The sequence below is a fragment of the Haliaeetus leucocephalus genome, unplaced genomic scaffold (genome assembly GCF_000737465.1).
Source record: "Haliaeetus leucocephalus isolate CR32 unplaced genomic scaffold, Haliaeetus_leucocephalus-4.0 Scaffold819, whole genome shotgun sequence".
Lineage (NCBI taxonomy): Eukaryota > Metazoa > Chordata > Aves > Accipitriformes > Accipitridae > Haliaeetus > Haliaeetus leucocephalus.
Window position 1 is genome coordinate 585879 of NW_010973255.1, and position 15420 is coordinate 601298.

The 15420-nt window shown below is 38.8% G+C and overlaps 1 protein-coding gene across 2 annotated transcripts in view; it reads right to left on the bottom strand.

Annotated features, from left to right (window-relative positions):
- Window positions 1-15165, bottom strand: part of SNX9 (sorting nexin 9) — a 42609-nt gene extending 27444 nt beyond the window's left edge. For both annotated transcript variants that reach the window (XM_010581846.1, XM_010581847.1), the window contains exons 1-3: window positions 15083-15165; window positions 12669-12743; window positions 11356-11478 (exon numbers count right to left, since the gene is read on the bottom strand). In XM_010581846.1, coding sequence (XP_010580148.1) covers window positions 11356-11478; window positions 12669-12743; window positions 15083-15160 — 276 coding nt within the window. In that variant the 5' untranslated portion in view covers window positions 15161-15165. The remainder of the gene's footprint in view (window positions 1-11355; window positions 11479-12668; window positions 12744-15082) is intronic.
- Between the last annotated feature and the right edge of the window lie 255 nt (window positions 15166-15420).

Below are 15420 nucleotides of genomic sequence, written 5' to 3' on the forward strand. Positions count from 1 at the left end.
AACTTGCAGACAGTTGCTGATATACACTAAATGCTGTACAGCAAGGGGAAATGGATTACTTAAATAGCTCTCCCGGATGCCTTATCTCTATGAAGCACTATTCAAATCAGAAGATTTTACTTCAGAGGTGTCCAAGAAAGCTCTGGGGTAAGCTCTTACCCCTCGATATATCACCCACAGGCTATAAAAGGGGTGGCATATGCTATTCCCACTCAGCTCCTTTCAGCCAAAGGGTCCACATTTCTTTCAGAGATACTGGGAAAGAGGGTAAGAGATGGGTTAGGAATGTAGATATAGACAACACCTCTCAAAGAGCATTTACAGGTCTCCTTTCATCTTTCTTCAAATGTTTGCTTATATGCACACACACTGTGGACGCTTCTAAGTGGTAGCCAAGAATCAGTAAACGTGGAGAAGGGTTCAGGAATCAGGCCTGCCATCCTCAAGGTGTGATAGCACAGCATTTATTAAAAGGGTAGTCTCAGCTCCAGTCAGCAGTTCTGTGGATCTCAGCAGCTGACAAATTCTGTACAAGAAGCCATTCATGTGGCTTAGCTCTGGTTGAATAAACCCTAATTAAGCCAGCAAGTATTTTGTAAGTGATTACATTACATATTCTCACACCTTTAGTTTTCCATAACTGAAATTGATAATCCTCTGATCTCTCTTTACTCAGCACAAAAAAAGATGAAGACTCCTTGCAAGAAGGTATTATTTAGTCAATATAACTTGATACAGCACACCTAATGATCCAAGTATGCAAGCAATCTCAAATGCAAACACACAAAAAGAAATGCCACACCACACATAATTAAGAAACTAATCAACCATCAGGTGAAACATTACATCTCTTTGCTTCTAAAGGTAACGTCGAACAAGTACACTGAGATTAAATTCAAGAATAAACTTAAAGGCAGCTGATTTTCCCTTTTGTAGACTATTATGGACTTGCTCACTCCTACTGTTCTAGGAGAAAAACCACCACAAAAAGGTTATTTGGGAAGAGGCAACAGAGGGAACATATTACTAAAGATTTTAAGAGTCTTCCATTAAGTGCAAATTCAAACTCACTATAGAAACAGACCATTACTGGTGGGGGACTGGGAGAGGGGAGGAGAAGTCTAGTATGTTTTTGATGATCTAATAATAGCTGAATGAGAAAAAATTCCACCACAACAGGAAAATCCTCAGCTTGGGGGTGGAATGTCAGTATCTTTACCAAATGAATCATGAATTAAATAGGAAGAAGTGACATCTATGCTATTTTCCAGAGAATCCAAAGTTATAGACAGTAAAGCTAAGGTAAGTCACTGAGGCATCTCTCTGCCCTGGCTAAAAATCTTTTTTTGACCTCTTGGCCAACTAAGTTGTTCCTGGCAGAATCCTTCCTCATATTAATGCACGCCCCTGATGGACAAATAGATCCATTCTACCCTGAGGGACAAAAGCCAAAACAAACATCATGTTCAGATGCTGAAACTAAGCTGAGTACCTAAAAAGATCTAGGTAACTGTGCCACCAAAAATTACAACCTCCAACCATAAGAAACACCCCTTGAAATCTACTATGAGAGACAGAAGCCATGCTGAAGCATTGAATAGAGAAAGTAAGTCTTATCAGATCAAGGGAAGTCCAGAACAGCCAAAGCTGCAATGAGAAGTGTTACACTCTTGAAGAGGGGCTGAGAAGAGATAAGGCAGCACAAATGGCAGAAAATACAAGAAAAGTCATGGTGGCTCAGCTGAATACCTCACAGGAATGAGCATACCTCTCCAGTTTTATAGCTGCCTTAGTTACCTGCATGGAGACAAAGCCTTAGGCATACTCAGACATTACACTAAACTCAAGTTCTTTGGATAACAGCCTCTGAACAGATACATAAGAAAAGTATGTGAATATAGACAGTCACCCTAAAAGTCAAGCTTTTTTCCTCCAGGAAGAAATGTGAAGGGCCAAAAGCCTACTCTGCAGCAATCAGAACTGCATTCACTGTGCTGTATTTACCATAGAGCAAGTGTGCACATTAGCAGATACTGAAGTAGCTGCCATGCCCATTATGCCCAAACTTTCTCCCTGGTAAATCATAACCTTTGCATTGTGGTCCTGGGCACTTCTTCCACTTCTGTTGTACAATTTAAACATGCGTTCTCCTTGAAGAAATCCTTTAGGAAAAGCAAAAGTGGAGATGGGCTAGACTTTAATGCTCCCGTCATCTTGCTTCCTTCCAGAGGAAACCTCCACTCCAGCCCTACTGCCCCCTTCATAAAGCAGTCCCTGCCAAGGAGCTGGGCTTTGCTTGCTTACAAACCACATAAAGCCAAGGCACACCCACTGGACACTCCTTGCTTTCAGCAGGAAAAAAACCAAACCACCAATGGAAGAACCAAGTTACTACCATGAAGAGCAGAGCAGTTAGTTTTTTGTTCTTTTCCTACTTCCAATCCCATTTCTTTATCTGGGAGCTTGTTCACAGCCAAAATAGACTAGAAGCTGCATTGCTGCTGCACAGTGCAGGCACAGGATTCCCATCTATTAACTCCTGATTCAGCTCAAAAAAAAGCCATGCTTGAAGAACAGAATGGTCTTTTAAAAAAGATATAATTTAGACTTGAGCAAGGAATACTCTGTGAGGCGACAAGGGGAGGGATAAAACACATCTATTGTCACCCTGACTACTTAAAGGAAATGCCTTGTTTCTTTTAAATTAAAGTTTGCTTAGTTTCAACTTTCAGCCACTAAAAATCCTACATACATTTATTCAATGGAGCTCTCGCAGACTTCTGGTTTTGTAACTCACACCTGCACAAGTAAATGGCAATCAAGTCACCTCTTTATATCCTTGTCTTCTTTTGAGCTGATTTTAATCCCTAATGGTTTCTTCTTGAAATGCAGATGAGAATTTCAGACAGTTTTCCAAGTAGCAGTCACAGCAATGCCAGAAATGGAAGAAAGACTCCCTGTTCCTCTCTGATGTTCTCTAGACATCCCAGGATCAGGCTACAAAGATTAAACAAGGCTTTATCCTTCCTTTTGGGGAAAAGCACTCTATTTTTGTTTGGGAAGAGAGGACAGGGGGTTTCCTTGTTGCCTGCTTTTTGGAGGAGGAGTTGAAGAGTATTACTGGCTAAGGCTTTTCAGCCTACCACTTTCAATTACAAATGCCCAAGACTCCACCTTAAAATAAGTGCTCAGTGAACAATGAACAACAAAAAAAATTAGAATTGGGAAGGAAACTATATACTGCAGTAAGCCCCCTGCTGTAGGAAGGGGATTGTGCATGCCACATGCCACTGTAAGTGTGCAAGCAAGTAGAAACACTGGGAGGGCTGACAAGACTGTCACCATTATCAAGTTAAAATATTCCTTATACAATCAATGCCAAACTACTAGACCATAAGGCTACCTCATGAAATAAGAGGTCAAATGAAAACAAAGCTACAAGAAAAAGAGCATGCAAACTGTCAATTGTGGAAAACTGACTATTTTAATAGTCAGATTTTGCCCGAAGGTATGGGCACAGATGAAGGTGAGGAGTGATCACAGTACTACAGTTTAAAAACTTGCTTCCCAAGCCTTTGCATTCCACTGGGATATCCACAAAAAAAAGCTCAAGACAACTCCATAATTGGAATTGGTACAATCACTGTCATATATTGGACAGTTATTTTTTAATATGTGAATGTGATTCATTTCAAAGCAAGCAAGCCACTGTTTCCAGTACTGAAGTCACTGCCTGGTACTTTGGTTAACCAAGAACTGGTCACAAATTCCTGCTACCAGTCTGAATGCAATATTGCGATTGAGAAGGAGGGGCGGGGGGGAAGAGTTACTTTCAAATTACCTGTATCAATGGAGGATGTTATAGTGTCATTATATGTAATGGGAACTAGAAGTTACTAATCATGAAAGCCAAACTAGCTTAAAACACTCTGGGTATTTTTTTTTTATTTTATTTTACTTCTGAACAGTTCTAACCCACCAGTTTTGCTTGTACTTCTTTTCAGATATCTTTTGCACTATGCCCTTCTAGACATGCCTTATGCACACATAGAGGCAACTTTACACTTAATCTTACAAACATCTACATTTATGCAGAGTTAAGGTTTATTAGTCAAGGTAAAAGTAATTTCCAAAAACCACAAACAACTGTGACTTCCACGGTGAACCTATCTGCATATGTCATAAGGTAATTTAGCATACTGGTTTAACAAGACAAACTGGACTCAACCGAACATGAGTGAGTCACATTTCCCATGACAATACTTCCACTTTACTGCACACACAGCAATGTCAGAATTGAAATGCTGTTACAGGAATGCAATAACATGGATGTCAAAATTTCCACATAAGTAGAATAGTGCACTCTTAAGAGCACTATACTTATTTCCTTCCATCTTCACATTTATTGCTGCTCATAGCAGTTTGGGGGAAGGATTTATGGTATGCACATTTAACAACGTTAATTTGCCTTTCCAGCACTAAGTTCCGAAGAATGTAAAAGATATGAAGTAAAGCTCTGGGAATACCTTCTTTAGTGTCCTCCTTATACACATTCAACAACTTAGGTCTACAGACCAGGTAACTTAAGAGTTGCCTCAGCTCCTGCTCACCATACTACATGTTGTCACTATTTATTCATCCTGCCTATACAGAAGTTCCACAGTTTTCTGAAGAGAAAGGATTTTCTACACATGACAGTCCATTTATTTTCATATCCTTCAACAACTGTTTAGAGGCTTATCTGTCTTCTACAGGGAGAGAAACTATCCCGAGTGACTTCATACTTACCACTGGATAAAATACCACAAACATGAGAAGTTTCTGTTCATTGTTTCCTGTACCTACTCACAGAGCCTTGCTGCTCTGCCCATAAAATAACTGAAGACACAAAACATGGATTCACTAAGGTCACACTGGAACTGACAAATCTGCAATTCACAAAAATGCAAACTCTTGGGATACTTATTTTATCCAGAACTAAGAGCAGCTGTACAGTCATCTTGATAAAGTAGACTTCGCAGTGACGAGAGAATCAGTGTCAAGAAAAGGGAACAAACTCCTCTACAAATGCAACTTATGGTTAGCTAGAAGAACTATTTTTACATCTCAAATACTGTGAAGCCACATCTACAGCTCTAGCGTCAACACAGCTGGTGATCCACTTCTACCCTGAAACAGACAGGCAGTACTCCACTTTATTTTCATTTATACATTTTTAATACTAGTTTTCTCTTCTCTAGAAGGGACAGGGTGGGGGGGCGGGCGGCATGGGAAGGCTAGACTTCAAGCTCTAGAGGGAAGGGAGGAGAAACCATACAGACTAAAATATATAGTATATTGAAATTTATAGCATTTCTAGCCCATGTTCAAACATGCGTGTTACACAGGCTGTAAGTAGCTGGACTAATTGTACATACAGTTTGTTTACAGACCACTAATGAGACTACTGTAGAGATAACAAAGTTTTAGCTTGTTAACAAGAGAACTAGTTTGGGCCAATATAGTTGTAATTTATTTAAATTTAGATGGAATCTAAAAAACTCAGATAAACACTATTGTTCAAATGGAAAGCTGATATTTATTCACAACTTCTAAAACATTTTCAGTTAGATAAATGAAAAACCACCACAAGTTGTGGTTTAGAATGGAAAGAGAGATCATTGCTGTTAAAACAGCAGTTTTGGAGCCTGGAACACATGCAAAATAAATGCAAGTACATCTGTGACTTGAGATGCACTAGTCTTTATCACCAAAAAACCCCCCAAAACCAGTTGGAGGAGACTACTCAGAATGAACTGTACATTAATGCTTGTATTTCCATACATACTTTAATTATGAAGGTATCAAATGCCACCAAGCTAAAAACCTCTTGGTCAACTGCAATGAGAAACACTATTCAAAAGTGTGAAATTATATCCATTGTTGCTACAGCCCCTGGAAGCATCTCAGCATCAAAGAAATATCGCGATAGAAAAAACATACCACTCATTTTTAACGAGAAATGAGAAATTTTGTGTTCAGTGTATTTCAAGGTGTTTATTTGGTTTAATCTGCCATAATTTATATTCACTTCAGTGCCTTTATTGCCAGTGTTATTCCAACACCAGAAGAGTTTACAGGTAACTTTAATATATAAATGTATGCAATTCTAACAAATGGAAAAAACATAAGTGCTGACATACTTTACTCACTGGTTGTTCCAAATGACAGCCTAAAATTAGCAACCTGCATTGCTGCTCAGAGGAACAGTGGATTGACAGAGAAGAAAGACTACTCATTCCCTTTGCGTCATCTGTCCAAGGGCTACAAGGTCAAAACAGCACGAGACCCATACAAAAGCACGCAGCAGCCTCCATCTTTGGCAACTAAAGGTTACTTAAATTGTATTTTGTTGAATAATTTTTTAAAGGCTTTTCAGACATCAAAGCACAAACATTATGGGCAGATGTAGCATTAAATTCTCCCACCTACTTTTCTTCTGAGTGTGAAAATAGTCACCTTGAGTAATTTTTTTCCCTTGTTTGTGTATAATTAGCTTCATTGCTTTCTCTGATTGCTTTCATCTCCCCAGTATCTTCTACAGGTAGGTCTTTAAAAGAGCAGCTGCCAGCTTTACCAAGGCAGCTATTGGTGGGACACTACTGATGCAAGGAATGAGTTGGGGAAGAGTGAACTCCCAAGGGTCATGTGGAATTCTCCTCTCCTTAGGAAGTACCTCTGTGCCCCTTTTCTACTGTCACTTTATATCTATGGCAAACCCAGGTAAGGTACAACACCAAAGTGTTGCTGTTGTCATTGTATCTTTCTCAGTGAAGAAAAGGAAGTAAAAGCAGCTGCTTTTAGTTATTGCTTATTAATTGCTTTTCAGGAGATTATTTACTGAACAATAACAAAAAACCTTCTTAGAAAAGGACAGATAGGGAGTAGGGCAGTGTTTGAGCTGATGATGTTTTCTTAACACCAAAAAGTTATGGATTCCAGAGCAGAAAACCAAAAGCCTCTTGTTTTCTTGGAAAGCAAAAAGGGATGGGTATAGACACAGGGAGGAAGTAAGTTTTATTTTGAGAGACAGATGCATGCATAGAAACTGATTTGGGAAAACTGTAATGATTTATGGTTCTGTATTATGCAGCATTACTACTTAAGAAAAGCAGTTGTCCCCCCAGACCTATCAGGGCATATGAAGATATGCTAGCAAAAATATAATGTATAAAGCTAAAAAATAAATTTGTTGGAATTTTTTAAAGCCCTGTCAGAAGCACATTGCCATTTGAGATATATTTCTAAACTGATAGGCTAACCAGTTCAGAACTTTAAAAATAAAACTAAGACAGAAAAAAAAAGTCACAGACGTGAAGTCTGCATTCAAATATAACTGGTTGTACTGGTTTGGGCTGGGATAGAGTTAATTTTCTTCAGAGTAGCTGGTATGGGGCTATGTTTTGGATTCATGACCAAAACAGTGTTGATAACACAGGGATGTTTTAGCTATTGCTGAACAGTGCTTGCACAGTGTCAAGACCTTCTGTGTTTCTCACTCTGCCCCAGCAGCAAGTCGGCTGGGGGTGCACAGGAGGCTGGGAGGGTACACAGCTGGGACAGCTGACCCCAGCTGACCAAAGGGATATTCCATACCATACAACATCATGCTCAGCAGTAGGTGCTACGGGGAAGAAGGAGGAAGGGGAGATGTTCAGAGTTATGGCATTTGTCTTCCCAAGGAACCGTTACGCTTGGCAGAGCCCTGGTTTCCTGGGGATGGCTAAACACCAGGCTGCCGATGGGAAGTAGTGAATGAAATCTTTATTTTGCTTTGCTTGCATGCACAGTTTTTGCTTTACCTATTAAACTGTCTTATCCAAACCCATGAGTTTTCTCACTTTTACTCTTCTGATTCTCCCCCCGATACCCCTGGGGGAGAGTGAACAAGCAGCTGGGTGGGGCTGAGCTGCCTACTGGGGTTAAACCACAACACTGTGGTTTAACTGGTCTCTTAAAAAAGAAAGCAAAAAAAAAAATCCCACATTCACACATTTCAACTCAGCTAGATCTATTATTTTTAATAAGGCTTGGTACTGAAAGTCTATGCAACAACCTGGGGTTTTTAACTTACTGTTTGAAGAATAGAAGGAATTATAAGAATTAAAACATCTTTTGACTTAATGAAATTGGGGAGTGGGGGTGTTGTGTAATTACGTGTATGTTAAAGTGACTTAATGTTTACAGAAGGTAATTTCTTCAGTACAGTAGTACTAAAAAAATCCCAAAACATCCTGTTTATTTATAAGTGCTTTTATAAGGTCTTCTTGTAATAAACTTGTACCCCCCCCCATGTTACTATAAAATATAATAGATAGCATAAAATGTCAGCATTTAGGAATGCTACTATTTCTTATTCAGTCCACCAGAATACATATATGAACATTCTAGCTCCCACTACTGTGCCACCTCTAGCATCAATTTGCTTTACATTGATACAGCATTTGTCATTTTTCTTTGCTCTCCATAGCCTGAACACACAAGTTTCATTTAAGATGAAGTGCTTTGTATATTGACCTAGTCACTCATTAAGGCACTTGAAAAGAGTCAATTGCTTGCAACTGTGCATCTGTACACAGATCAATCCCAAGTCCCTGAACGAACTCATGTTAAACAATGTAAATGTTATCATAACCAAATGCAGAGTAATACATCTAGGAAGAAGGGTCATACCCAAAGTAGAAGATTGTATTCTTAAAGGCTGTGGCTCTAAAAGAGAAGCCAGCGTGCAGGAATGAGCAACTTGGTATAACCTCCTGATGCAATATTACAGGAATCAATGCAATCTTTCATATATTAGGCTTTTCTCCACCAGAACAGCAATGTCAAACCTGTTTGACATCATGCGATGTACACAGGAGCAATGCACACATTTTACAGACAGGTCACAAGACCAAAGAGACTGCAGAAGAAAGCTTTTTTTTTTGTGAGCAGGAAAACTGTCTTAAACCAGACAGATAAAACAAACAGAATTTCTTAATCAGGAGAACAACTAGCCATAGAATTTTTGCAAGGAGAAAACACCATGCACTAGAGAGCTCTCTGATCTGGGAGAAAGGCCTAACAGCTGAAAGTGGAAGCCAGACTGCTTAGTATACAAATTAAATTCCTATTAGCAATAAGCTACTGGAAAAAAAACCTGCCAGATATATGTCAGAAGCTGAAGAAACAAGTCTTCAAATCAAGATCTGCTGTTTTTTTAGAAAATATAAATATAACCAAACAGCAGTTACAGAACTCAGTTACATTAAAAAAAACTTGAGCAAATGGAAATAACTTATGACATAAAATCCTACCCATGCAACAGGATGGTTCCTACTATGAAAAAAACAGGAAAACAAAAGACCCAAACACACTAGCCTGAGGAAATTTGCTTCCCCTGCATCCTGCGTGGCCTTGGCTGCATCCAGGCGCACACTCTCCTCTCTCCCCCCTATTAATGTTAGCAATATAGTTTTACTATGACGTACTATGGTACACTGGTTCTCCCAACTATCTCACACCGCATTTGAAGGATAATGGAAACGAATAGGACACATAAAAGCAAGGCACTACCAAGCTGTTCACCTGAAGTTACTCCTTTCAAAAACCTGTTATGAAGAAACTGCTATTTGTATGTATTACAGGGCCAGTACACTGCTGATCCTGTGTAAAGCGTATTGTAAAGTGACCATATTTTCAAGCTTTTCCCTCCTCTAGAAATGCAACTTCCAAAACTAGGTTGCCATAGTAATTCTCTATTATTTAGAATATAATAGATACCTTTATTTCAACCTTTCCCCCTATACAGGCAAGGGCTTTTTTCTTCCCTTCTCCAGGCACAAGTACCCTGTGTTAAGCACAGATCAAGCTCTGATAGAATATTGTGAATGGTGGTAGAGGTATCCGTGTTTATTATCTTAGTAAGTAATTCTTCCTAGATCAAATTAAGTTATATTAGTATTCAGATTTGACAGAAGTAGCTGCTGCAAATATTTCAAGCTTCCTCAAAAGCAACGTTTGGCTAGAAACTCTATGGGAGAAAAAACTGGGGCAAAGGCAACAGAGCAGAATAAATGAGGTTCCCACCCTACCTTCAAATTACTGCAAGTTTTACTGAGGGAAAACGAACCTATAATCAGTGCTTTTGGCTCAGTCTGACATGAGAAATTCATGAGGCATTTCAAGAGTTCTGTGTTTAGCCTAAATATTAAGTGGGCATCAATAAAAAAAAAATTAGTTATAAACATTGAGACAGTCATAGTGACGTCTGGAGTTCTCACTACATGTGTGATCACAGAATTACAATCCTGGCATTGTCCAGCTGAATACAAGGAAGCACAAATCAACGTACAGTCAATGAACTGTTACATTCACTGTCATATAAAAATGCCACATGTACAGTTTTCAAGAAATCTCACTTCATGTCAAAGTCCTGTGGTGCAAGTTACAATTAAGAAAACTAATAACTGATAGTTAATTAACCCACAAACCAGGTGTGTTTCCCCAGCTGCTACAATAAGTAAAGCATTTACTTTCCAAGACAAAAGACCTTTGCATGCTGCTGTTGGAAAAAGCAGATTTTGTACTTCTGTTGACCTGTGGACTTCAAAATGTTTAACTGTTCCTATGTGTGGGACATGCAGCAGTCTGTAGACCATAATAAGCAGCTTGTGTTTAAAATAACGTATGTCCTCAAATATCTAACCTGAAACTAAATACTTGCTGCTTAATGAACTGACAGACCAGGCAAAAACCTATGAATGGGGTGGGAGAAAAATATTCTTCCAGCAAAACCAAAGTCAGCCTCTTCTCCAACTGACTGGGGACACTTGCTTCATCTTTTTTAATCAAACAAACAACTCTTACTCAAATTCTGAAAGAGACATATATCCATTCACTCTGGCTGATGATGCATAAACCACTCAATTGTAGTAGACATTTAAAATAAAATAAATAGCAAGCTTTGGTTCCTTAAAAAGGTTAGCATACCAACACAAGTAACTTGAAAATGAAGTAAATTTGCTAAGAGTGCACTTACACAGAACTGAGGTACAGAGATTGAGGTAGTCACAGATTTATATGATTGCAGATGGGATAGAATAAAAATGCTCTATTTCTGAAAGTGTTGGAATACTAAATTTTCCGCAGTGACAGTATCTGAACAGTCACACATATCATCAATATTCAACAAGTGTTCCCTAATGAAAACACAATTATTTTAATCAGTACTTTTATAACGGTTCACAAAGACAGTACAGCACAACTGAAGAGTGCAAGCAGTTACGTCAACAAAACTTGCCATGCCCACTGTGCCTGAAAAACCATGAGACATACCTGATTACCGCTTTTTGCGGCAGAGTTGGTCTGAGCTGTATTTGAAGAAAGGGAATCAAAAAAGGCTTGGTCAGCTAATGAGTTACCACAGCTAATTCCATCTTTTGCACCTTCGGTAATAATCTGAAATGGAAAAAGTTGCAAAAGATTTTTCATGCTTCCATTAATCAAATTATGTTGTTTATCATATATAATCATCCTAACATCCGTGTCACTAAACTAAGATGGTTGCATACACCCTTTTTGAATACAAATTCAATAGAACCTTTTACAAGAAAATGATGTGATAATCTGGAAGGTTTACTTCTACAACAAATGGAATTGGTTTGTATTATAACAATGTAACATGCAAGACTGTTGTAGCAGTGGACACCTATCTATAAATTCATTAGGCCTTAACAAAGTTGTTAACATTACTGCTCGGAAACTGGGAACTGAATACTCAGAGGATCAGTTTGGGACAGCAAGACTGGAGAGTCAAAAGCTACTAGACCATTAGCTAGCCACCTGAAAACAAAAACAAGGCCATGTGAGCCAGCATCTTCCTCACACACCACACCCCCCTCCCTTAATTTATTTATTTATTTTTAAAATAAAGAAAGCACTGGTGAAGGAAGGGAAGCACATGCCTTAAGAGGAGGCTGCAGGAATTACAGCCAGAGTCTTCACCTAACCGGCAGCCTGCAGACATACAGACACAGGGCCTTCCAAAAGTGAATTGGATTCCAGTCTTTGCATTGGGACCCCCGTTCTGTTCCCACCGCCATACCACCAGTCTTTAAACAAAGAGCAGATCAACACACACTGAAGAGACAGCAAAGGCCCTCAGGAAGAAGATAAGCTGAGTAGTCCCTGGATTTGGGATTCCATATCCTCAATCCCAGAAATGGGGTTCCATTCCAGAGATTTATAAGCATGCGGCAAATGAGCCACAGCAACACAAGTGTAAACTTGCATTACTCATTTCACTTCCATATCTGTATCTTCAGACAGGAAAACAAAACAATTATTGGATCACGAGACCCCCAAAACAAGACAACAACTAAAAATAGCTCATGTTCTGCAGATCACCAGTATTTACTACAGACAACTTCCTGCTGCACTTCTTGGGAAACCACTAAGAAGCACAGTAGCTTTGAATGGCATGTTTGCACTGGTCTCCAAAGCCAGCTACAGTTGCTACAGTAAGATTACATATTCCAAGCTTTAACATTGGAAGTTTTATGTTTGAGCATTACAGTCTGATCAGCGAACCAGAGGATGGCCTTTTCAGTAGTTCTGCTTTCTAAGTGCAGAGCAGTGGAGTCACTTACTTCAACATAATCTGTTGGAACAAGGCCTCTCTCGCCTTGGCTGTTTTTTCCTTCTAACCAGCCTCCACCGACATCCTAAAAGTAATAATACAGAAAGAGTTTTGTTAGATGGATCCCGCAGCATGCTTTAAACAGCTCAGGAGGATGCACTGTCTTGCTGTCACATGCAATGTTCGAAATACAGTTATGACTGTATGACCGTGAACAAATTCGCATAAATCTGCTGAAGTAGCAGATACTCATTTAAACGGAACACAGACTGTGCTTCTTTCACACAACTATTGCGGACTTTAGATTTAACTAGCATGAGGGGAAAAAAGGTTGACTTTCAGCACTTTTGATCATTTATGAAACCACAATCAATTGTTTGGACACAGACTGCATCAAAACACAGCTATTAGAACGCCAATTCCAAAGCATTAATTTTAATCAGATTATAAAGAAACAAGACTCAAGAAATTAAGCTAATGGTAATATCTGTAAAATCTCTGCAGGTGCAGAGGTGTGTGATGAGTGGGAGCTATAACCCACAAAAATATTAAGGATAATCTCAAGATTGAGAGGCACATACCATGCAAGATCTGGAGATACTTTCTAGTTTACATTCAATTTCAGAGGCAGGTCTCATGCTATTAGTTTGGAAAGAACTAACACAGTTCAGCTCTGATCTCAGTGGGGCACCCTGTTTGTTGTTTTTAAACACGTATTCTGCATACACTAAGAAACCTTTGCAGACCATTGCAGTTAAGCAAAGTCAATTCCAGGACAACATTATCTAGAATAAGCCAGTTCTGTTTTAAATCAAGCTGTTCCTTGAACACACAGTTACATGTCAAGCTAACTCACAGCTGCAAATTGGAACCACATATGCTAGACAGCAAGTACTGAATTTCAGGTTTTCTTAATTTGCTTTTTAACAGATGTCTTTGTTTATTCACAATTTTGTTCTCTCACTTGGAAATTTTATGTAATCCTGCACATAGTAAGGAGAAGTCTGCTTATGTATTCAAGATTTTAAACAGTAAATAAATAACAAACTTTCATTTGCTTTTTCTGATATACCTAAAAGCTTACACTCAAGAACACAGAAACAACTAGACATTTCTGATTATAAATTCAACTAGCTTGGTTAAACTGCAAGAGCAATGACATCTCAAGCCAGATGTCACATTTGCACTGCTGCACTCAAGAGCAATCATCAGTGGACTTTCATGACTTCTGCTATTGCTGTCTAAACTTATTGTATCAAAAAAGATCAAGAGCCTTTGTGGCAATCTATCCCACAGTTTAATCATGGATAGGATAAAATAAAGTTTTACTTGGTTTTAGGTATATTGCCTTAACACACAGATGTCTTGTTCAGCAAGAACTAGCTTAAAAGCGGTAAAATATTTATTTAGTCCTACTTTTGTGAAACAGCATTAAACTCCTGAACTCATTTAAAATGCTACCTCTGCCACAGCACAGCATACTATCCAGGATGGTGCTGGTTCTATTAAATGGCTGCTTCAAATATTTAAGGTTGGTGGAACTAAAAATTACCAGGATTATACATAACTAGGCTCTTCAAAGAATTAGTTTATTCTGCAGAACCCATGTTTCCTATTCAACCAGATAAATAAAACCTGGCATCAAGATCAGGTGTTTTTTATTTATATGTGTTTTAAAAGGAAAGCCTAGTCACTGAGCCTATCACCTATATCAGTACACAAAAATCAAAAGCAGAATCAACTAACACCTTGTTACCAAGGGTAATAATTATACAGGACAATAAAAGTGCACTCAAATTCAAATTGTACATACAAATCAAATCTTAGTCCTCAAAAATACTATTAATTTAAGAACTTCCTGATAGTAATACCATAGTATTTTCACCACTCCTTCCCTGTACCTTGTCCAAATTGCTTAATTATGAAAGGACACACAAATTTAGTAACAGATTTTGTTGCAAGTTCTTTGAACAGACTTGGAATGCTGAAGTCGTTGATTAAGAAACTCAAAAACGAGAAGGGAACCGGCAGGTCAGATTTAAATGCAAGTGGCAAGCACCTGAAACACTGCATACACACAAAATGTGGAACATCAGGCACACAAAAAGACAACGTTCAGATGTAAAGAATATCACCATCATTAGCTCCTTCCTTTGCCTTGGCACTCAGCTCTAGAGGGGAACAAAGCTGAGCAAATTCCTAAGTGTTTAGGCACAATCTGAGAGGCCCCTGTCCTCCAAAACTGCTCACTGCATTTGTTTCCACAAAACTATTAGAAATTTTTTTGTATTTAGTTTATTTGCTAATTCTTCAGGGGAGGGTAGCCAGGGCTTTCGGATGTCACCTAGCATCCTTTTTCTTCCATCTGCTAGAAGTAGGTCAGGAAAGTGCACTGAAGCCTTGATTCCATCTCAGTTTTCTTACCGGGTTGGTAATTACGATGATCTCCCCTTCACTGACGGTCAGCTCATTGTTTCCAGGCTCAGCAGCAAAATCATACATAACACGAGCCTGAATGTGAAAAAGAATACAGCAGTGAGCCTTCCAGGTTATTTAGAAGATACGATGAAGGAAGTATCAGCACAACTTATTCCTAAGTAGCAGAAATAGTAAGTGGGTTAAGGCTGGATGTACAAAGAGCAACTCAGCATGTAGGAAGCTAACACTTCCTAAATTTGAACTCCAAACTGAACACTAACACAAAGTTTACAAGATTAAAATCTCCTGTGGAGCTTGTTAGAGATGATCATTATTTTCCAGGA